At 35.2% G+C, this 24,190-nt stretch overlaps 3 protein-coding genes across 3 annotated transcripts; 2 read left to right on the top strand and 1 right to left on the bottom strand.

The window, feature by feature from the left end:
• Positions 1-1,911: 1,911 nt before the first annotated feature.
• rbbp8 (retinoblastoma binding protein 8) lies at positions 1,912-9,124 on the bottom strand. Its single transcript, XM_059525088.1, has 18 exons — positions 8,729-9,124; positions 8,378-8,420; positions 8,091-8,186; positions 7,880-7,992; positions 7,690-7,762; positions 7,407-7,561; positions 6,035-6,130; positions 5,381-5,451; positions 5,111-5,199; positions 4,749-5,025; positions 4,553-4,634; positions 4,377-4,447; positions 3,793-3,892; positions 3,540-3,704; positions 3,363-3,423; positions 2,764-2,851; positions 2,521-2,662; positions 1,912-2,310 (listed from the first exon to the last, which is right to left on the bottom strand). Exons 1-18 carry the CDS (start codon positions 8,841-8,843, stop codon positions 2,207-2,209), a joined length of 1,941 nt encoding a protein of 646 aa, XP_059381071.1. The 5' UTR covers positions 8,844-9,124; the 3' UTR covers positions 1,912-2,206.
• A 690-nt stretch (positions 9,125-9,814) lies between these two features.
• Positions 9,815-18,718, top strand: esco1 (establishment of sister chromatid cohesion N-acetyltransferase 1). The gene is made up of 10 exons (XM_059525078.1): positions 9,815-9,917; positions 10,551-12,279; positions 13,846-13,930; positions 14,139-14,202; positions 14,649-14,739; positions 14,987-15,118; positions 15,655-15,744; positions 15,859-16,002; positions 16,305-16,489; positions 17,563-18,718. Coding segments are annotated over exons 1-10 (2,670 nt in total). The 5' UTR covers positions 9,815-9,915; the 3' UTR covers positions 17,711-18,718.
• A 237-nt stretch (positions 18,719-18,955) lies between these two features.
• Positions 18,956-23,978, top strand: pak1ip1 (PAK1 interacting protein 1). The gene is made up of 10 exons (XM_059525097.1): positions 18,956-19,254; positions 19,479-19,641; positions 19,781-19,901; positions 20,325-20,399; positions 20,550-20,602; positions 20,776-20,921; positions 21,095-21,192; positions 21,340-21,436; positions 23,132-23,261; positions 23,839-23,978. Exons 1-10 carry the CDS (start codon positions 19,177-19,179, stop codon positions 23,958-23,960), a joined length of 1,083 nt encoding a protein of 360 aa, XP_059381080.1. The 5' UTR covers positions 18,956-19,176; the 3' UTR covers positions 23,961-23,978.
• Positions 23,979-24,190: the final 212 nt, after the last annotated feature.

The following is a 24,190-nucleotide window of genomic DNA, read 5'->3' as shown; positions in this document are numbered from 1 at the left end:
AATCTTATACCACAGAGACATATTTGAAATTTGGTCACATGAAAGTGTGTGTTTTTAATCTCTTCTTTTTCTTATTTAGGTGCATATAAAGTATTCCAGAAGAACACAAAGACAAACATTCTGAGGTGCTTTCATGTTTTATTTACAATATTGTAAAAAAAAAAAAAAAAAAGAAGTATCTTATGCTCATCAAGCCTACTTCTATTTGATCAAAAATACATTAGTCAGCAAAATTCTTAAATATTATGATAATTTAAAATAATAAAGGTATTTAATATCTTGCAGTTACCTTATTTTTTATTCTGTGGTGAAAATAAAATTAGAAAAATTGCAAAATTTAAACTCAGAATTCAAAGAAAAACATTTAACTCAGAATTGAGTCAGAATTTATATCTCACAATTCTGACTTTTGTTTTTGGATCTGAAGACAAAAAGTCTGATCAGTGGGATAAAGTCACAGTTACCTTTTTTGTGTTTTTTATTCTGTGGTGGAAACATGCTTCCATAGTTACATGTTAAACCAGAAATAATAGGAAAAAAAACAGGTGTTTACCATTTACCATAATTCTGCATTTTAATATGGCCAGGTTATTGTAGTCACTTGATTTAGATTATCTGTTTTGCATTTATCACACAACATTTGTAATTCCTGCTAGTGTTCAACCTTTGCACATCATTGTCCTGCAGTGTTTACTTTTGAGAGTCCTGGGTCATATCCAGAATACTGTCACCTATAACCTATAGCCCCTATAACTCTGTGGACGTCAAAAATACTTTTACACAATGTCAGTCACCATAAACACATTAGTGTTATTAGTACAATGTGTTTGTTGTCCATGTTAACATTATTCATCATTATTGCAGGTTCTAATATTTTTAAGGGTATTTTGATTTTTTTTTTAATAGAAATAACTCCCAAAATTGAGACCTGGAAAAGGTACTGTGATAATTTAGTTTGAACTGATTGACATTTACTGTATTTTGGAGCCACATTTTATGATACTGTATTTCTAAAGTTTCTATTATGAAATTGACCCATCGATTATGTTCTATCATGAAATAACCTTTCTTAGTATTTTAAATCAGTTTTTGCACAATGTTAAATAAAAGCATTTCATTGACCTTCTCTGTTTTTTTTTCCTCTGCAAAAAAATGAAATCATAGAACACAGAAGCAATATATCTCTATCTACATGGTGTGTAGCTTACAAAACGAACAGTGCATCTAAATACCGAACATCAGGTGTTTAGGAGTGGTTTCTGAGGATCTGGTCTGGTCTGGTTTCAGGTGGTCTGACAGAGGCGTCTGTAGTGTGGTAAGATCTCACACTGAGACAGATGCAGTTTAAACTCGAGCGCCACCAGCACAAGAAACTCCAGTGATAACAGTTCCCTGCGATTCAGCCGCAGCCGCTCCTCCAGTCTCTAATGGACATCCAGTGAGAAACAAATGAATCATTTCTCGAATTAGATCAGAGAGCAGATATTGATATCACTGAGCTTTATGTACATCTATGAAGTGTTTGACCTCTGGCTTCTTGGGGTCATTGCTTATTTTGGCAGCGAGGAGGATACAAGCTCCGGCACAAAGTTTATGATTCTGCTTGTCCAGTTTACCGTGCAGGGCGAGCTTTTCAAAATAGACATAAGCCATTGCAATCGTTGGTTCTTTTACCCACAATCCTCCTGGACTAGTTTACGGATCTCTCTTTTCAGACGGAGAATGTCGCAGTTAAAGAAAACAATACATACTATTAGACTGCTTCTAGATATTAGTATTTATATATGTATAAAAGGCAAAAAGCAGATTTTTATTGTCAACAAAATAATTATTTTGTTTGATAAATAATTTTGCTACTATAACGTAGCACAATCATATGCTTGGATGTACTGAAAACAAATGCACTTTAAAAACAATTGTATTATTATTTTATTACAGGATAAATTTTTTTTTTTTTTTTTACAAATTAGTCAAAATCAAGTGTATAAAATGTCAAACAATTTACGCAGTTCATCTCTTACAGACAAAACGAGGTTTGTTTATTACTCAAGGTCATTTCATAAAATCTAAAGACATTGAAAGTAAATAAAATTTACTACTATAAAATAAGCAGCTATAATCCAGGACATGAGGAGACAGAATGACATATTCATCCATTTAGCTTCAGTGTGGTTTTAATATCATATCTGAATTATAACGGATGCACTCAGTGCTGATGTTTTTGTGACTTGGCTTTCGGTGAGAACATGGCGAGGTACGGCCGTCTCCTGCGTATCCGCACGTCCGGCTGGTCGTCCTCTTTGATGTAGCCTGTTGAGAGCAAAGAATGATGTCTAAATGCTTCAGTGACCAAGATAAATTGATAAAATAAACGTGTCATTCTTCCTTTCACAGGAAGTCTATAGATTCAAAGTCTGATAGTCTGGGTGCTGGGAAACAATGCCTTTGTACACATGTAATGTAGCATTATTAGTGTTATATAGTACATTTCTGCAATTTGTCAAAAAGCTAACACTGTACCTCTTTCCACACAGGTCTGTGTTGATGGGAAACCCACTTCCCAGAAGTTCTCTGGAGTGGAGGGTGGGATGTAGCGGTAGCGATGACGTGAACAGGAAGACAGTTTTTTCTGTCTTTCTTCCTCTGGAAGGTCTGCATAGTACTGAAACAACACAATGCTCTTAATTACAACATTGTAAATGCTCAATGATATATTATTTAGAAGGAGATATATTTTGTCATATAGTGTATAAACTGCCTCACATTTTCACACTCTTTACAATAGTGGCCTTTCAGTTTTCTCCTTTCGTCTTTCTTACGCACAACATCCACACAAGCAAAAGACTTATCCCTGGAACAGAAGCAAATCTTTGATGAATCATTTTTATTCAGTTTTGTTTTTAGCACCATGTGCATTTGAAGCTATACAATCTGAAGTCCTTTGCATGGGAAAAAAACATTAAAAATACTTTCAAATCAAGGTAAAACTTTAACAAAACTAAACCGCGTTACCTGAAATAATATAAACATTAACTGAAATAAAGAAATATTTCAGGTAGTTGCCAAAGTAACATTTGTCATTTTTATTTAGTTTAACTTGATGTACTAACAATAGAATCTTAATTAATTAACAAATTAAAAATAATTAAAATAAATAAAAACAATCGACCTATTTTCAAAATAATAATTTTTTTTATGAATGTTTATTATTTATTAGTTATTACTAAACTTGCTAAAACTTACTAAAAATGCAAAAAAATATATATATATTGTATCTGTATAGTGATTTTCACAATACAAGTATTTCCAAAGAAGCTCAACGAGAACATTTATGACCAATGAAAGCATCATATATTACTCACCTGCTAGATCTATCATTGTCAGACGTCGCTCGTTTGGGGTCTGCAGGCCGGCGGAATTCATCTGAACAATCACAGTATGTTTGTTAAAAAGGTTTAAAATATAAAGGGACAAAATAGAAGAAAAAAAAACATACTGATAAATGAAGACTTTCCCAAAAAATGAAAACAAAACATTACCTGCTGCTACTTGTTCTTCCTCGTCATCATCTTCCTCTCTCTCCTCCTCATATGTACCATCTCGTTTAGGATCAAAACTCTCTTCCTGTGGACACGACTCATATTCTCCATATCCTGTCTTATCAAAGATGTCAGCAAGGCTGTCGTTTGCCTTCTGCCCGATTCCTGTTGATCAATCACGTGTAGATGGTGTCTAGAGTTGCTTAAGACATTACTCTGAAGAAATAAGATCAGTTGTTCATGCGTGTAATACCAGTGGTTTGGGATTGTCCCATCCTCTTCTGGCCTTTCAGAAGGAGACTGTGACTCACAAATGTGCAATCAGTGTCCATCGTTTCTATGTCTGCTCCGGCCTAATACAATGTGGGGGAAAATGTCATATTTTTAGATTTTGAGTTTTTTTTATAGTGACATACAGCTAAAATAACCAAATGACCATTTGATTTTTGATTGTTTTATGGTTTTCAAAGAAGTCTCTTATGCTCACCAAGTGGCATTTATTTAATCAAAAATACAGTGAAAACAGTAACATACTGAAGCATCATTACAACTAACAAAAATAACTATATTCTATTTGAATATATTGTACAATGTAATTTATTTTTGTGACGCGCAGCTGAATTTTCGGCATCATTACTTCAGTCTTCAGTCTCACGGGATCCTTCAGAAATCATAGATGCTAGTTGTGTTTTTTCATTCTTTTTTGATGGATAAAAACAGTTCAAAAGAACAGCATGGCTTTTAAATTCTTTTGTAACATTCTAAATGTCTTATTTTGTTGCTTTTATCAAATTTAATAATAATAACAACTTTTTAAATGGTAGCATAAATATGTACCTCTGGGTGACGAGAGCTCTCAGTATCATACTGATCCAGATCAGCTCCAGGATCAACACTCCAGCTCTGATCTGTGACAAATAAAGACCAAATAATCAAAAAACATCAGTAAAACCATTCAACCTGAACTACTCAAGAACTATTAACAGAAACTGTTTATTATAGATCTGAATTACCATATGGAAAAGAAATGTTTTGGTTCTGAAGAGAACTTTTGCGAGGCGTGTGCTGGTCTAAACATTTCCTCTTCTTTGAATCCTACAAACATAACAGTTCAAACCAACTCAAGTGTGTTTACATTTTATGTAAATCTGTTTTGAAATGGGTAAATCAGGTGATTTGCTATATTGCTGTGGTCTGAATGTGTCTAACCGTTGTTTCCTGATTCTTGTTCTGTATACGATTGTTAGTTGGAGTGGAAGCCAACATCATCCCCTTGATTTCGGTTTCATCTGGATCATCTAGGCTGGAATCAGAAATCTCTCTTTTCCTGCCATCCGTATGTTTTCTCTTCCCTTTAACTGGCACACGTGTGCTAGTGTTTAAAGGTGTGTGGGGAAAGTCGTCTGCAGGCGGCTGCTGCTGTCGAGAACCCGATGGATGGCAATGCAACACGGACGGCGATTCGTCATTCTGGACCGCAGTGACTCTAAAAAAAAAAATTTAAAAAAAACTTTCGGTCACTATTAAGAGCTCAGAAGTAAGTTTATTTGGATTTAAGAGTGTCTCTTTACATGTTTATGCAGTCGTGTGACTCGGGTTGTTGGTTCCGTTCAGTGTGAAGTGGTGAAGCGTGAAGATCATCATCATCTTTATCATCAAACTTAAGAGAAAACACATTTGACGTGAACACACACTTCTAAACACTGCCAGTGTGGATAAATAGAGTATATTTAAGCATGGTCATCTTCAAAATGCACAACTGAAATGAAATCTAAAAGGCATTTCGGGATATAACACATGACTGAGATTGTGTCACACTATTGATGATGATAAGACAGAACCTGTTCTGCACAGACGTCCATCCAGCAGGTCTCAGGAACCACAGTCCTGAAGTGTTTCTTAGTTTGAGGCTCTAAAATAAAAACACATTCATGTCATCCTTACAGAGATCATCACTTAAAACATACGGCTTAAAAAAAAAACATTATAATTCAGTCAAGTCTAAAATACTTAACAGATACATATTTACATTTGTTGTAAGAAAAATACATTTAAAGAGATACTCCAACCCAAAATGAAAATTTAGTCATTAATCACTTACCCCCATGTCGTTCCAAACCCGTAAATGCTTCTTCATCTTTGGAACACAATTTTATATATTTTGGATGAAAACCGGGAGGCTTGTGACTGTCCCATAGACTGTCAAGTAAGTTACACTTTCAAAGTCCAAAAAAGCATGAAAAGGATCGTCAGAATAGTTCATGTCACAAACCTCCCAGTTTTCGTCCAAAATATGTTGAATTGTGTTCCGAAGACAAACAAAGCTTTGACATGTTTGGAACAACATGGGGGTAAGTGATTAACGACAAGATTTTCATTTTGGGGTGGAGTATTCCTTTAAATTCACACTTACGGTTATCTTATTGGTTATGGATAGACATAATATGTATGTATTAATGATATATAAATTCTAGATGAAAATCGGCTCATAATACCTGCAATACAAGTGACATTCATTTCACATGTCTCAGCAACCAACACACCTCTGCTATTACAGCTGAAGGGCACAGACGGCCCTTCTCTCCTGGTTTCTGTAAATTATAAAAAAAATTTTTTTTATTAAATTGAAAATAATTAAATGAATACATATTAACATATACACTGTATACCTACACACACACACACACACACACATATATATTTCAAATAACTAAATTAGTAAAAAACTATTTATATATATATATATATATATTTATATATATATATATATATATATATATATATATATATATATATATATACATACACAGTACAGACCAAAAGTTTGGAAACAGCACTATTTTTAATGTTTTTGAAAGAAGTTTCTTCTGCTCATCAGGCCTGCATTTATTTTATCAAAAATACAAAAAAAACTGTAATATTGTGAAATATTATTACAACTTAAAACAATAGTTTTCTATTTGAATACACTTTAAAAAAAAGAATTTATTCCTGTGATGCAAAGCTGAATTTTCAGCATCATTACTCCAGCCTTCAGTGTCACATGTAACATCCAGTCTATCACATGATCATTTAGAAATTGTTCTAATATTCTGATTTATTATGAGAGTTGGAAACAGTTCTGCTGTCTAATATATTTGATCAATAAAAGGTTAAAAAGAACTGCATTTATTCAAAATAAAAATAAAATTCTAATAATATATATTCTAATAATATATTTTCTTTACTATCACTTTTTATCAATTTAACACATCCTTGATGAATAAAAGTATTGTATTAAAAAAAAAAAAAAAATACTGACCCCAAATTACTGACCAGTATTGTATATTGTTATTACAAAATATTTATATTTTAAAAACATAGCTTCTTTTTTTTTTTACTTTTTATTCATCAAAGTATCCTAAAAAAGTATCACGTGTTCTGAAAAAATATTAAGCAGCAGAACTGTTTCCAACTTTGATAATGAATCATCATATTAGAATGATTTCTAAAGGATCATGTGATAATGATCCTAAAAATTCAGCTTTGCATCACAGAAATAAATGATAATTTAAAGTATAATAAATTTAAAAACAATTATTTTAAATTGTAATAATATATCACAATATTAAATTTTTTTCTGTATTTTTGATCAAATAAATGCAGGCTTGATGAGCAGAAGAAACTTCTTTCAAAAACATTAAAAATAGTAATGTTTACAAACTTTTGGTCTGTACTGTACTGTATATATATATATATACACACACACACAATAATTAAAACTCTCAATACTTTCAAATTTTTTCCCTTTAAAAAAAGATTTGGGGAATTATGAATGATGGCCAAAAGCCTTTTTCTCTCATTTTCAATTTGTCATGAGTGTCTTACCAGGGTATGAGAGTGATAGTGGTGTCTCAGCGTAGCGGACGTGGTTCTGCTCTTTCCTTCGTTTCATCTTGCTGGCAACAGGTAAGGACAGCGGACGGTGAGGAGAGTCTGGGATCATCCCCTCCTCGGCCTCAGAAGACACATTCTGCGGAGAACTAGACACACATACAGAGACATCCACTTAAAACAGACGCTCATGTGATGACTTCATGTGACTCTCAATACAGATCTCCACACACATGTGGAGGCATTTTGTCATGTTTCATTTGACTTTGTTACTCACCCTGACTTTCTAAGTCGCTCCAGCTCAAGACTCAGTTTCCTGTTTTCATCTTTCAGAGTCTTCCTCTCTGCCTCTAAACTCACCGACACACATTACAGCAGATGAGTTGATAGAAATAGAGGTGTAAATGTTCCCTCACAGATGAGACACACAATACAACACATAACAATAATAAAACAAAAATGCTCACCAAGTTCGGAGATGACAGACAGATTTTTCTGATTGGTATCTTCAAACTCAGTGTTGGTCTTTTTAATCTGCTTCTCCATCACAGTGCAATGGTCACATGGTCCAGAACGCACCCTAAACACAGAGACAGAAAAAACAGCAACTCAGGGTAAGATTCGGGGAAAAATACATCATGTGTTGCTAAAAAGGTAAAAATGTCCCTTTCAGAGCACCTGTCCTCTAGCTGTCTGATCTTCTCCTGCAGGATCTTCTGTTGTTCTCGTAACTGCTGGTTCTTGCTGTGAAATTCACCCAGTCTCTGAGCATCTCTGAGAAGAAAGCAGAATTATCACATTTTGACATTACAGAATACTTTCATCAAAACAGAGACCCTTTCATTTTTTTAATGATCATCAATTGTCTATAAATTAAAAGTCATTAAATCAAACTGATATATAAAAAAATCTTCATGGAACTTTTTAATTATATGTTCTTCTAATACAGTAAGTCTTAAACTTACAGACAGCGCTCTTTCTTCAGTTTGGTTATTTTTGCCTGCAATTCTGGAAATGAGAAAAGCTGATGTCAGTGCAAAAGCAAAAACATATATTGTTTTCAATTGATTAGACTGATTAGTAACCAAAAAAACATTGTATTTTACTTTAGCTTTTTTTTATTATTATTCGAATAAGTTAGATATATGTATTTAACAATAAAAAAGAGATAAAAATCCATTTTTAAACATATCTGATGATGTTTCAGATATCTAAATATCTAATTTTTAAATATCTATCGCATTAGTAAGGTAATGCAACTGTCAGATCCAGAATCTAACGCACAGTTTGTGCAGAGAAAGTGAAAGCTCTTGTACCTTGCAGAGCAGAGTCATGGATCTCTCTCACGGCATTCAGAAGATCCTGGAGCTTCTCTCTGGAGTCTGCAGATGTGCTGGAAGCAGGGCTCAGATCTGGAGCACTCATCCTCATTCAGTTTCTCAGACTCCTGCCTGCTCGCTTCCACACACAACTGATAACCAAAGTAATTCGACATAAAGTTGACATTCGCTATTTCACACAGCTGACTGACTAATACATTCCTTTCGGCTGTTTACATAACGACATCATTCGCTACATGTATCCGAGCATAAGAATAAAACAAGGCAAGTATATTATAAACAGAAATTAGCTAATCACAACTGATAGCTCTGCTCCATTATGTAAACATTCGGAATCCGCGCCTCGCGGAGGATTCTGGGACTTCAGGTGCGGCCAATCAGAAGAGCGTTATTGACATCTAGTGGCCAAAACTGCAAGCATCGAAACTGTTTATATTATATAATCTTATATTATTTTATATTATATTTTTAATTTATATGCAGCGATAGAGTAACTATAATAGGTAAAAAAATTGCACTATATATGTGACAATTCAAACATTAATTAAAAAAATAATATTATTATAACAATGACTTTTTTATTATATCATTATAAAAATAATCTATACATTACACAACACACACACAAACACACACATGTAAAAAAAAACTAATAATTTAACATTAATATGAAAAAAAAATCCATTATTTTACACGCACATATAAATAGCAATTTATAATCTCATATATAATATTAGAACTATAAATATAAACATATATATATATATATATATATATATATATATATATATATATATATATATATATATATATATATATATATATATATATATATATATATATATATATATATATATATATATATATATATATATATATATATATAGTTATAGTTCTAATATTATATACACACACACACACACACACACACACACACACACACACACACACATACAAACACACACACATTAAAACAAAATAATAATTAAACTTTAAAAAGCAATGAGAATTATTTTCTACTTCTATCCTCTAGTAGTCCAGTAGGTGTCGTTTAATCATACAGTAGCACAGCAAATTCGCCGAAGAAGACTCAGTACCGGAAGTGAGGCTATACTTTGCTCCACACAGCGGAAAACAGCTGCTGTTTAGAAACAGGGAAAGATATGTAAGTTCGGCTCTGTCCTTTATCACTGCCCTTTTTAAACTTGTCATAATAGTTATAAGTTAGTCTTATTTACTTATTTGTAATGTATAATTGACAGTAGTGAATGACGTTGGCTTTATATGGAGACAGCTAACGGAGTTAGCCAGCTCTGCTAACTTTCTTCTCGACTTCATACTGATGAGACACTTGAAAAATTTATTTCATGTCTTTTATCTACTGTTCGAATCATCATAGCATGTTATTATACACTGGAAATTAGAATAAATGACTTTACTTCATTCTTATCTTTGGAGAAGCAGAGACTGATCCAAGCTGTTGACATGTCGATGTGTGTTAAAAAAAAATAAGATTAAATGATTTATGTTTTTTTTTAATACACTACGAATATAGATAATAGTGTTATTGTTATTACAGACTGTAGAAGCGTTTATTGTAAGTTAAATGTCAGAAAATCGTTTAAGATATCGGTTATGATGAATGACAGCTGCTCATCGTCTGTATTCAGTATTTGTGTTTATCCGATATTTTTTTCCTTCTGCAAGATTTTTTATATTTAATTACATTTTTACTGGTACTTAAATAGATTTTACACGAAGGTTTGTTCATGTAACTAGCTTTGTCATTTCTCCCTAGGATGCCTGGGCAGAAAAGAAAGATGCCTTCCTCTGAACCTGAATTAAAGAAAACAAAGATAGATCAAAGTCTCATGGAGTCGGATAAAACTCAGATGCCCAAGAAGTCTTTGAGAGGAAGACCTCCCAAAAACAAAGTTCCGCTGTCGTCTCAGAAGAAACATAAAGCACAGCCAAGGGAAGAAAACGGAAAAGCCGTTCGACGGTCATCTCGCTTGAAAGCGCCGCAAAAGAAAGGCACGAGAGGAAGACGGCGGAAAGATGAGGGGAAGCCGAAAGTCTCTGGAGATAAAAAATCTCAAAATATGTCTGTCTTGAAGAAAGGAGATAAGAAATATGTTTCAAGAGTAAAGAAAGAAAAGCCAGCCATCGCTGAAACAATTAAAACAGTCGCAACCTTGTTTCCTGTGCAGATAGAGCACAATTATGGACGATTGCTTGACCTTCAAAGTGAGGAGATCACGTTACCCAAACCTGACAAAATCCACATGGCTAATGTAAGCGATCTGCAGTCGCTTCTCGAACCGCGAGTGAGCAAAGTAGAAGAGCATAAGGAGCTTCCGACAGACCCTATTGAGAAAATCACAGTGAGTGTGGATGCAAAAGTGGATGTGATGAGTAAATCTCCTCCACCTCTAGAGGCGGTTTTCAAAGTCATCCAAGAAACCAGCATCTCAAAACACTCCTTCTCCGGTAAAGACATTTCCGACATGGATGAGTTAGAAGTCGTAAACACTTGTTCCCTGCAGGACAGCGTACACAGTACCGACATGGCAAAAGTGTCTCTCCCGGATTCAGAAGCATTTCTGGATGACGATATTGAGATTGAACATTGTGTGGTGGAGATCGAAACTTATGAGGATTTGAAGGAGGAGGACATGGTGAAAAAACCAACAGGTGAAGCTGTGACATGTAAGGAGGTCACTTCTTCGCCCTCTTTGCCCCAGGAAAGTGCGACGGACTCCTCACAAGAGCTTCCTAAAAAGCAAGCCATGAACCCACAGGCTCGGACTAAGGCACGTCTGGCGGCTTTAGCTGAAAAAAAGGCGGCTGCCGCTAAGAAACCCCCACCTCGACAGCTCAACCTCCTCGCTCTCTGTGAGGAAATCGCTGATGATATTGCATCCGATGCTCCTGGAACTTCAGATGTGAAAAATATTGAGCAACAACAGGAGGCGAGTGAATCTACAGAGGTTTACGAATCCGAAAAAGAGGCGTCTGAAAACACAGCACCCCCCGAAACCTCTAGTGTTGAGACTGATGAGCCCAAACGTGAGGATAGTACGCCTAAGAAACGTTTTTTCCTCAGCCAGGTGTCTTTGCCACTCAAGACCCAGGAAAAGAAGAAACTCTCCCGCTTTCAGAGGCTCAGGCAGGTGGAGCTTCAGCGGGATAAGTTGACTTGGACCCGTGTTAAGAAGCTGAAGTTGGATCAGGTGAGTCAGGCTGGTTCTCTCAAGGAAATCGAATCTCCATCAGTTTCGCCCAGCGCAGCCACCACCCCTGCACAGGTTCCTGTGCCAGAAAGCGTGCCCAAAGTGGGCTCCAGTGAACCCAGGAGGGCACTTCCGGCTCAGGCGCCACCCATGCCTAATGGAATAACCAGCCCCAAACCCAAACCAGAGGTGGAGTATAAACCCTACACTCCCAGACGCAAGTATTCTCCAGATGACTTTGAGCTCGAAGGTCTTGTGGAGGAGACGAGCAAACCAGCAGCACCCAAAAATGAGGTTCAGACACACATCCACTACCATTTAAGAGTTTAAAAAAAATTTAAAGCACAATGCCAAAAACTCTTTTAATTTGTTATAATAAATTATACTTCGCAAATTTTTATAAATATAAAGTAGTAAAATGTGTATTGTACTGCACTATGAATCAATTATGATGGATTAAAAATTATTGTGGGGAAGTCGTGGCCTAGTGGTTAGAGAGTTTGACTCCTAATCCTAGGGTTGTGGGTTCGAGTCTCGGGCAGACAATACCACGACTGAGGTGCCCTTGAGCAAGACACTGAACCCCCAACTGCTCCCCGGGTCCCGCAGCATAAATGGCTGCCTACTGCTCCTGGTGTGTGTTCACGGTGTGTGTGTGTTCACGGTGTGTGTGTGCACTTGGATGGGTTAAATGCAGAGCACGATTTCTGAGTATGGGTCACCATACTTGGCTGTATGTCACGTCACTTAAAAATACTTTTAAAAATGCCTTACATTACAGGAAATGTACAAGGGTTTAGGGTCAGTAAAGGTCATACTTTATTACTTTTTTATTATACTATTATGTATTATAATTTATTTTTTATTCTAATTTTTATTATACTTTTATTTAACTAGGATGCATTAAATTGTTCAGAAGTGACCGCAAAGACACTTATAACTTTACAAAAGATGTTTTTCAAATAATGCTGGTCTTTTGAACTATTCATCAAAGGATACAGAAGAAAATTGTATGTCAATTTTTTTTTACATATTAAGCAGCGCAACTGTTTTCAACACTGATAATAATAAAAATGTTTCTTGAGCATCAAATCAGCATCGTGTGACACTGAAGACTGAAGTAATGATGCTGAAAATACAGCTTTGCATCACAGGAATAGATTGCTTCAAATATATATTTAAATAGAAAACAGTGATTTTAAATTGGAATAATATTTCACAATATTACAGGTACTGTATTTTGATCATATAAATGCAGCCTTAGTGAGCATAAGAGACTTCTTTGAAGGGGTCCTATTATGCTCTTTTACAATGTCTTGATTTTGTTTTGGGGGTGTACTAGAACAGGCTCTCATACTAGGTTGTTCAAAAAACACATCATTTTTCACATATTTTATATTATTACAATACCTCTCTCCGCAGTCTGGCTTGAACAGCTCGAATAGTTCCTGTACCAAAGGAATTTCCGCCTTCTGGAATATGAAATGTGCTGTGATTGGCTCCACTCGGCGCCTGCTTGAGAAATATCGTCCCTCTTACCATAGCCGCCTAAATAAAAAAAAAATCATACACAACTCCAAACTTATGAATGGTAGAGCAATTTGTAAAATAGGGATTACAACAGAGCCTCATCACTGAATATTAAACTTCAGCAAATAATATGCTCAGCATCATTTATGACTTTCTACAAGTTGTTGAGGATGTACGATTCCTTTTTGTTAGCTGTCAGACTTACAATTTATAGTCTAAAATATTTTCTACACATTATTTAAATCAATATATATTCTCTTTATGAAACATCTTCATCCTTACACTCTGAACAACCACTACAATTGATGACAAAATGTGTCATTCTCACAGGTCAATGCAGAGCAGTCCTCTTCATCAGCTAAAGTGCAGCCCAAACCAGCAGTGGAGAGAAAGCCATGCGTCCCCGCTACTGCAGGTAGACATTGTATTATTTCATTTGTTTTGAGTTGAACACGAAAGCCTTGCAATTCTATTTTCATAGTTGGCACTTGTGGATCTTATCATACCCAGTTAATAAATTGTTAAAGTGTTAAACGCATGCTAAATTAATGATATTTCGCAGTATGTCTAATAATAATAAAATATATATATATATAACTACCTTGTGCTGCATGTGTTCACAGATAAGCTGAAACCCTCTCCCCAGCAAGAACCTGACCAAAAGACGCAAACAGAAAACAGCAACCGGTAATTTAAAGGCCTTTCATTAAAGATTTGAAAAGTAAAAACTAGCTTTCAGGTCTGTAAAAAAGCACTGTCATGTTGAAGTGTAATTTTTTGTCAAAACGCTTTCTCATATCTGAGTTTAATATGCAATTATAAATAAGCTACTAAGTTTTATTAGCCTAAAAAAATGATGTGCATCTGCATGTCAGAGCATTGTTTGTTTGAGCAACACTGACACAACCAAGCTCTCATTTTGTTTAGGTAGGGCAACTTTTTCAGAAAGTCATCATTCTTTCAATCTTTTTTTTTTTTTTTTTGCAATTCCATTTGTTGATGCTAGAACAGAAATGACGGACATATATTGAGATATTCTCAAAAAAAATGAATCTCATTAGGGTCTATTCTTGTTCTCTGGTTTATTAGTTATTCTATAGAAAATCTGTTTTAACTTTCTGCTATCATTTCAGGGAAACTTCTAGTGTTGAACCTGGATCAGAAGAGAAGAAAGAGGACAAAACCAGTCCCAAGTCTGCCAGTACAGCAGCACAGTCCGGCGATGTAAGTCTGTTATATTCTAACAACCTTTGTATATTTGTTTAGGTTCATTTATCCCCGTCCCCATTTGGATTAGTTCATCATAATTAATCATAATTTCCTTGTATTACTTTTCATTCCTTTTTTTTATTATTATAGACCTAGATGCAAATACTTGTCACAAATTTTGTTTGCACTGTTTTGGAATGAACAATTAAACCTAGAAAAGAAGACATTGGTATTTGGTGAAGGCTGTTTTTGTGCTTTACAGGAAGCTGGTCAGAAGGCGTTTGGTGCGGTGACGTGTAACGTGTGTGGGATGCTGTACTCTCCTACCAGCCCAGAGGACGAATCCCAACACCTCCTCTTCCACAACCAGTTCATCAGCGCTGTCAGATATGTGGTGAGTCAAGAGAAACTGTTGCGTCCTATCCAGATACTTATTATTATGTTAATTACCATAACATAAAGATGTTGTTTCACTCAGATCTGTTAGCAGTAAGCACATCCTTGAGTGGTTTTGTTTTTTTAGATAAGTGTTTTAAAAAAGTAAAAACATATTAACTATCAATGTAGAATAAAAACTAATTAACTAATTCATTACAAATTGTCCTGTAATTAATGGTGATTAATTGTGGCTAACATTGGAATTAGTACTAATAAATATATTTTTATAGTGACTTGAAATTGATGTAGAAACAACATTAAAACCCGGTGTATTATACGTACTTATTCAGTGACATGTTGTCATTCATTTCATAAATATAGCCATTTAACATTTACAGTTAAGTTGAAAAATATTATAACTTGTCTTCACATAAACATATAGCGTGTTGCATATAGTGTAATATTTGAGACTGTTATAGGATAGGGGTTTTAGTCTGAAAATAACTATAATAAACCCATGTCTCAAAATCATTATTGTAATATCTGTTCCAGGGCTGGAAGAAGGAGAGAATCTTGGGAGAGTATCCTGATGGCAAGATTATTCTTGTTCTCCCTGATGACCCAAAGTACGCACTTAAAAAGGTACTTGTCTCTTCCTCATATCTTTCCATTCACTAGCCCTCTATTTCAAGACTTCTAATAGCATTCATGATACATATGATACCTGTTTATAATATTTGTCTGGTTTGATTTGAGGTTGAGGAGATCAGAGAAATGGTGGACAATGACTTGGGCTTCCAGCAAGTGGAGACCAAAGTCCCATCACAGACCAAAACCTTCCTCTTCATTTCAAATGATAAGAAAGTCGCAGGCTGTCTTATCGCCGAGCACATACAAGAGGTCAGCTGAGCACACAGGTGTTTAATGTAGCATGTTTATAGGTGTATATCTTATTAAATTCATGCATCATTTTTAGAAACCAATAAGAGTGCAGTACTCTAAGCTCATTTAATATATTTTACTTTATTTAAACCCATTTATCAGAATTGCACTGGTTTTCAATTAGCAGAGAAAATGTGAAAAACATGCATATTCCATATAGGCCTTTTAAAAGTCATTATAAGATGCTACGTCTCTATGTACAGTAGTGTTCGTCTTAGTCAGTTCTACATCTGATGGTTTTGTTTGGCTGCTGTCTGCAGGGATACAGGGTTATAGAGGAGTCTGTGCCGGAGGGTACAGAAGGAGAGAAGGTCATGTACGAGCGTCAGAGGGCCTGGTGCTGCTCTACCACACCTGAGCCGGCGCTCTGTGGTATCAGTCGCATTTGGGTGTTCAGCATGATGAGACGGAGGGGCATCGCCTCACGCATGATAGAGTGCCTCAGGTAAAGGGTTGAACATTTTTCATGAGCAAGTCAAGTCACCTTTATTTATATAGCGCTTAATACAATACTGACTGTGTCAAAGCAGCTTTACAGAGTCAACAGGAAAAAAGTTTGTCAATAAAGAGGAATTAAAACCACAGATAATATTTAGTAATTTATTATAACTAGTGCTTTCAAACGATTAATCATGATTAATCGCATCCAAAATAAACGTTTTTGTTTACATAATATATGTGTGCGTACTATGTATATTTATTATGTATACATATAAATACACACACATGCATGTATATCTTTCAGAAAAATATGTTGTTTATAAATATATACATGTAAATATTTAGAAAATATTTACTGTATGTGTGTGTATTTATATATACATAATAAATATACACAGTACACACACATATATTATGTAAACAAAAACTTTTATTTTGGTTGCGATTAATCATGATTAATCATTTGACAACACTAGATATAATGTTAATATTGGTATTTATAATGTATTAAAACACAACTACTTTTTAATAAAGTTATTAATGAATATATTTATATTAAAATAAATTTGGGGGGCAATTTTTTCTGAGAAATTAATCATTTTATTCAGTAACGATGTATTAGAAGTGACAGTAAAGACATTTATAATTTAAGACAATTGTATTTTAAATAAATGCTGTTCTTTTGAACTTTCTATTCAAGAAAAAAGTCCTGAAAAATGTATCACTGTTTCCGCAAAATATTAAGCAGGACAGGTGTTTTCAGCATTGATAGTAATAATAATAAACATTTATTGAGCACCAAATTAGCATATTAGAGAATTCAGCTTTATCATCACAAGAATAAATTTAATTTTAAAAAATATTAAATTAGAAATAATTTAAATTGTAATATTTCACATTGTTACTGTTTATTTCTGTATTTTCTTTTCTCTGTGAAGCATTAGAGATTTAAAAAAAAAACAAATCTAAATCTTCAGATCTACAAATCTTTCTACAGTGTACACGTTTTCAAGTGTTAAACAAAATAAATTTGTCTTTACAGGAAAGACTTAAATGTTGATTTGTCTTTTTCTCCAGGAATAATTTCATCTATGGGTCTCATCTGAGTATAGATGAAATCGCCTTCTCCGATCCCACGCCTGACGGGAAACTCTTCGCTACACATTACTGTGGAACCTCTCAGTTTCTGGTCTACAACTTTGTAAGCGGGAATCGCTCAACCTGACAGGACGTGGATATAGAGCTCAGTTTAAAAATATTGACATTTGAGAAGAGGATTGGACTTAGAAGACTTTATTTCACGATACCAAACCGTGGAAAAATGAAGTGAGAGAACAAAAACCGACGTTAGGATGTTTTAAAGGCTCTTTTTGTTCAGAGTCCTGGCTTGAATTGATAAACATTGGTACAGGAGATGTAGGATACAAAGCTAGACACTGATATCTAACCCTTACGGCCAGTTTGACGTATTTTAATAAGCCTGCAGATTAGCTTATGCCTGATGCATTGTTCAGTGAAAGACATCTAAACTGTTCTCTCAGGTTTAGGTTGCAGCCCATGTTAAGTGGAAGCCATGTAGTCCAGTGCACAATTGCAATATCAGTGTAAGTACTTCTTCCTAGAACATATAGGAAGACGTGTGAACTTTTCTACTGTAAGCAATGCCTCGGTCGTGAGGCGACAACTTTTGAATCTCAGGTTGAAAAACATCATATGAATTTCTCATCGAAATCTCCCTTTAACCCCTTCATCATGTCAGCTGTTTTCAAAGAAAGAGTATTTTCCTGATACAGTGTGTTCCATGTGCATTTTAAAGAGGTTTACATGCATGTCATTGACATCGAAAAACGGCAGATGATTTCAAAAAAGTCGTTGGTTTTGCACAACACTGTGCAGAATGAATATGATTCATTTGTTTTTAAAACACAAGTGTAATAATGCCGAATGTTTGCGCGGTCATCGTATTCCATTTCATTTTAATATTTTTAGAATGATTTTATGTATGTATATGTATTTTGATTGAATTATATTAATTTACTCATGGAAATGACTACATATGGATCTTTCGTTATCTACACTAGCAGGACAAAGGGTTAAAGAGTTGTTCTTTTGTAAAATAATAAAGTTTAGTTCTCTGAAGCTAAAAATGATAGAAGCCAGGTGATTGGTTTGATTTTATATATTAGGTATTTACGTAATTTATAAATTGGGATGTTGGATCTTTCTTTACAAACAGTGAAAAAGAACGCCTTACAGGAGAAAAAGTTCATATTTTAATTTCTATATACATTTTATTTGGTCACTTTTTTAATTTATAAAGTGAAATTATGTATCTACATGTTGTTTTCATCTTTGCTGTGCTGAAGATTCAGGTTACAAACCCTGTTTTGTGTTTCCCTGTTTTTCTAAAAAAAAACATCCCCATCCTTTGGACCTCTGACTTTTATTTTGATAGGAACTTTTATTATGCAATACGATACTTCCGGTGGGCGTTAAATACGCAGGCACACATGTCTCTCGCCACGCGTTCTGGGCATGAGAAAAAGTATTTTACGTTAAAAAGGCGTTAGTCCTTTTCTAATATACACCGTTTAACAGATTTATTAACATCAGTACATATTAATGAGGGACAGCGCGTCATCTGTCTCCTAAAGTCTGTGTAACTGTAAGAACACGTGTTTTATAGTCATCATGGGGGATCAGGTTGAGTTGGTCGCTGGCTGTTATGAGCAGATAGTGTTTGGATATCGAGTGTGCCCTGGTGACGAGGTAATTATCATTCTAAAAAACTTTTATTTTGTTAATTTATAGAATCTTTGTTTTCAGAGTGAATATAAAATGCTGTTGTGTCTGTTGGTTTGTTTCAGCCTGCATTTGCATTATGATTTTGATATTGGTACTCTCATAATTTTACAAAAGGGCTATTATTATTCTATTAACTTTATATATATATATAATCTGAATTAAAAATATGTTTTTCGTGTCTATTTTAGGAGTGGACAATCGAGCCCTACTTTACCCATCATGCACACACAGCATCACTGACTGCAGTTTCATCCAGTGATCAGTTCATCGCCACTGGAAGCCAAGATGAAACCATTCAGCTCTATGATATGAGCAAGAAAACTGAACATGGGGCTTTGTTGCACCATAATGGTGAGGACGTTGTGCATTATTTTATTTTGGTTTCTGATTGGACCTAAAGAGAGCCTGTCTTCAACGATTCAGCCTCTATGACATTGGAGTTTCTTGTATTGTCATATACCATGTTATAAAGCATATCGATTCTCGACAGGTACTATCTCATGTCTGGAGTTCTACGGGACGTCCCATTTACTCAGCGGAGGACAGGACGGGCTCATCTGTGTGTGGAGCACCAAAAAATGGGAATGTTTAAAATCCATCAAAGCTCACAAGTAAGTTATCTGAAACTATCCCAAACTTTTTGATATAATTAGTGTTTTTTTATTTAGCGGGGATGTGTTAAAGTGATCAAAAGTGACAGTAAAGACATTTATAATTACACAAGAATACTGTTATTTTGGACGTTTTATTCATTGAAGAATCCTGAATTATTATTTTTTTACATTGAAAATAACAATAAATGTTTCTTGAGCAGCATATCAGAATGATTTCTGAAGGATCATGTGACGTGAAGACTGGAGTAATGATGCTGGAAATTCAGCTTTGATCACAGGAATAAATTACATATTAAAATTTATTCAAATACAAAACTATACTGTATTTTTATAATAAATGCAGCAATGGTAAGACATGCGAAAACGTTACAAAATCACAGTGACCACAAGTGATTATTAGTTTGGGTTTTATTTGTTTAGGGGTCATGTTACTTCTCTGTCCGTACACCCTTCTGGAAAACTCGCGCTCTCTGTCGGAACAGACAAAACTCTGCGGCAAGTACACAGATGTTTTCATGTTAATATGAATATCAAAAATTTTGTTCAGATTGTTTAGCTGCGAATGTGTTTGAATTAATTGAAGTGTTTTGATAACAAAAAAACCCCCATAGTTTTGATGGGGAAATTGAATTGCTCTAATTACAGAACATGGAATCTTATTGAAGGACGTTCGGCTTTCATCAAGAACATCAAACGGAGTAAGTGAAATTATAATATGAAATGCCTTCTGAATCTATATTTGTATGTTTAGTTTTTCTAGAATTATCCTGATATTGAGAAAGTTAAACTTCTCCGCTAAATCAAAGCTTGATTAAAAATATCGACTTTTCTCTTGCATATAAGATGAGCGGTGTGTAATAATGTTTTGTAGATGCAGAGCTGGTCTTGTGGTCACCAGACGGAGATCAGTATGCAGTGGTTGTGAACGATCAAGTGGACATTTACGTTCTGAAATCTGCCACTATTATTGGAACCATTGCGTTTACAAAAAGGATTTCATGTGTAAAATTTCTGAAGGTGAATGGTCTTTTCTGTGTTGCAAGAGACCGATGATGTATGTCTATTCAATCAGTTCTAGTTTAGTTTGCCATTGAAATTTTGCTTCCCTGCTTCGTCAAATCTAAAATGATCCATTTTATTTAAAAGCGAAGAAATCTTACTCCGGTATCTTTTCTCTGTGTCTCCTCAAGAACACACTCTTGGCTGTTGGAGGAGATGATGAGAGCGTGCGTATCTATGACGTGACCTCTCAGAAGTGTGTCTGCGAGTTTAAAGCACATGAGAACAGGTATGACCACCACTTTTGAGCTTTTCCTTAAAGGTGCATCTCAGTGCCTGTGAATCGGCCGTTTCTTGAAATTCTCTGAATGCATTGTGAAATGAGTGAGATCTGCTGTATTTGTTATTGCTGTGCTCAATTAATGGTTTTCCTTAGGGTAAAAGACATTGAGAGCTTTATGAAGGATGATGTTTGTGTCCTTGTTACGGCATCAAATGATGGATTCATTAAGTTGTGGAAGCTCAATCTTGAGGTATTGTGTATCTTCCTTGCTTGTAAATATAACACAGACACAAGTAGTTTTTTTTTTTAGCTGTGAGCTGAGCCGTTATATACAAAAAGCCAAAAGTTTTGAGAATTACATAAATATTAGTTTTCAAAATGTTTGCTGCTAAACTGCTTTTAGATCTTTGTTTCAGTTGTTTCTGTGATGTACTGAAATATAATTACAAGCACTTCATACGTTTTAAAGGCTTTTATCGACAATTACATGACATTTATGCAAAGAGTCAATATTTGCAGTGTTGGCCCTTCTTTTTCAGGACCTCTGCAATTCGACTGGACATGCTCTCAATCAACTTCTGGGCCAAATCCTGACTGATAGCAACTCATTCTTTCATAATCACTTCTTGGAGTTTGTCAGAATTAGTGGGTTTTTGTTTGTCCACCCGCCTCTTGAGGATTGACCACAAGTTCTCAATGGGATTAAGATCTGGGGAGTTTCCAGGCCATGGACCCAAAATTTCAACATTCTGGTCCCCGAGCCACTTAGTTATCACTTTTGCCTTATGGCACGGTGCTCCATCGTGCTGGAAAATGCATTGTTCTTCACCAAACTGTTGTTGGATTGTTGGAACAAGTTGCTGTTGGAGGGTGTTTTGGTACCATTCTTTATTCATGGCTGTGTTTTTGGGCAGAATTGTGAGTGAGCCCACTTCCTTGGATGAGAAGCATGAATGGTGTCAGGATGCTTTACTGTTGGCATGACACAGGACTGATGGTAGCACTCACCGTTTCTTCTCCGGACAAGCCTTTTTCCAGATGCCCCAAACAATCTGAAAGGGGCTTCATCGGAGAATATGACTTTGCCCCAGTCCTCAGCAGTCCATTCACTATACTTTCTACAGAAGATCAATCTGTCCCTGATGTTGTTTTTGGAGAGAAGTGGCTTCTTTGCTGCCCTTCTTGACACCAGGCCATCTTCCAGAAGTCTTGTCCTCACTGTGCGTGCAGATGCGCTCACACCTGCCTGCTGCCATTCCTGAGCAAGCTCTGCACTGGTGGCACTCCGATCCCACAGCTGAATCCTCTTTAGGAGACGATCCTGGCGCTTGCTGGACTTTCTTGGACGCCCTGAAGCCTTCTTTACAAGAATTGAACCTCTTTCCTTGAAGTTCTTGATGATCCTATAAATTGTTGATTTAGGTGCAATCTTAGTAGCCACAATATCCTTGCCTGTGAAGCCATTTTTATGCAACACAATGATGGCTGCACGCGTTTCTTTGCAGGTCACCATGGTTAACAATGGAAGAACAATGATTTCAAGCATCACCCTCCTTTTAACATGTCAAGTCTGCCATTCTAACCCAATCAGCCTGACATAATGATCTCCAGCCTTGTGCTCGTCAACATTCTCACCTGAGTTAACAAGACGATTACTGAAATGATCTCAGCAGGTCCTTTAATGACAGCAATGAAATTCAGTGGAAAGGTTTTTTTGGGATTAAGTTAATTTACATTGCAAAGAAGGACTATGCAATTCATCTGATCAGTCTTCATAACATTCTGGAGTATATGCAAATTGCTATTATAAAAACTTAAGCAGCAACCTTTCCAATTTCCAATATTTATGTAATTCTCAAAACTTTTGGCCACGACTGTACATAAAAAAAAAATATTTTGGCTTGATGGTTTCATTTTGATTGATCAGTTTTGTATGTGTATACAGAACCTGGAGACTCCTTCCCTGCTTGGCCAGGTGAACACCACTGCCAGACTCACCTGTCTTTCCATTTGGAAACATGGTGAAGCAAAAGAAACGACTGCAGATAAATCTGCCCAGCCTGAAACCTCTAAAGGTGTGCTTAAATTTATCAGGGTTTCTGCAAATTTTCACTGGTGAAATCCAGTTGCTTCAATAGGAATTCATCCTAGGAGGAATTTTAAGAAGATTTAGCAATGGGTTCGAGTTGGTCACACAAATTTGAGCTTGACAATAGATAATACCTATAGCTGAAATTTCATTAATGTGATCTCGCCTTAAAGGGATAGTTCCCCCAAAAACGAAAAGTCATTCAAAGGTCATAGTTTACTCACCCTCAGTTCATTCCAAACCTGAATGAGTTTCTTCTGTTAAACCAAAAGAAGATATTTTGAAGAATGCGGGTAACCAAACAGTTAGCCATTGACTGTCATAGTATTATTTTCTATTCTATGGAAGTCAAAACATATTTTGTGATCAACAGAAGAAAGATATGTTAACAGGTTTGGAACACACTGAGAGGGAGTAAATGATGACTTCTAAATTAGTTTTAATATTTAAGTGAACTATCCCTTTAACTATCTCATAATTACATGTTAAGGGTTTAAATAATTTCCAGACACCAAGTTGTTGATGGAAAAACTTATTAATATCTATATATGTTCTTCAAACAGCTGTTGCAGAGCCCTCGAAGCCAGCCAAAGGTAAAAGAGCGAGGCTACCAGGAGAAGAGGTGATTCTAGAAGACAGCAGCTCTACAAAACAAGGAAAAAAGAAGAAACAAAAAGTGCAATAAACAGTTTTATTGAAATCATTGGTGGTGTTCTATTATTGACATTTCCTGGCATACCTGTCATATAGCTGAGTGATTTGCAGTGCATTTATTGATGTCAACACCTTTCGAATTCCAGCAACAAAGAAAACATTTTTCTTAATCGTGTCCAAAATAAAAGTTTGTTTACATAATATAACTGTGTGCTGTGTATATTTATGTATATATAAATACACACGTATATATTTAGGAAG

The sequence above is a fragment of the Carassius carassius genome, chromosome 35 (assembly GCF_963082965.1).
Source record: "Carassius carassius chromosome 35, fCarCar2.1, whole genome shotgun sequence".
Taxonomy (NCBI): Eukaryota; Metazoa; Chordata; class Actinopteri; order Cypriniformes; family Cyprinidae; genus Carassius; species Carassius carassius.
The sequence above is the reverse complement of the archived record's forward strand: the minus strand, read 5'-3'. Positions and strand labels throughout refer to the sequence as shown.

Excerpts from the sequence above, each read along its gene's own strand:
- pak1ip1 (XM_059525097.1), top strand. The coding sequence starts at position 19,177 with ATGGGGGATCAGGTTGAGTTGGTCGCTGGCTGTTATGAGCAGATAGTG. Across the intron at positions 19,642-19,780 it reads GGCTTTGTTGCACCATAATG|GTACTATCTCATGTCTGGAG; the intron begins GTGAGGACGTTG and ends GATTCTCGACAG. Across the intron at positions 20,922-21,094 it reads CATGTGTAAAATTTCTGAAG|AACACACTCTTGGCTGTTGG; the intron begins GTGAATGGTCTT and ends TGTCTCCTCAAG.
- rbbp8 (XM_059525088.1), bottom strand. The coding sequence starts at position 8,843 with ATGAGGATGAGTGCTCCAGATCTGAGCCCTGCTTCCAGCACATCTGCA. Across the intron at positions 8,421-8,728 it reads CCATGACTCTGCTCTGCAAG|AATTGCAGGCAAAAATAACC; the intron begins GTACAAGAGCTT and ends TCTCATTTCCAG. Across the intron at positions 2,311-2,520 it reads ACAGACCTGTGTGGAAAGAG|GCTACATCAAAGAGGACGAC; the intron begins GTACAGTGTTAG and ends TGCTCTCAACAG.
- esco1 (XM_059525078.1), top strand. Across the intron at positions 12,280-13,845 it reads CAGCAGCACCCAAAAATGAG|GTCAATGCAGAGCAGTCCTC; the intron begins GTTCAGACACAC and ends TCATTCTCACAG. Across the intron at positions 14,203-14,648 it reads CAAACAGAAAACAGCAACCG|GGAAACTTCTAGTGTTGAAC; the intron begins GTAATTTAAAGG and ends CTATCATTTCAG.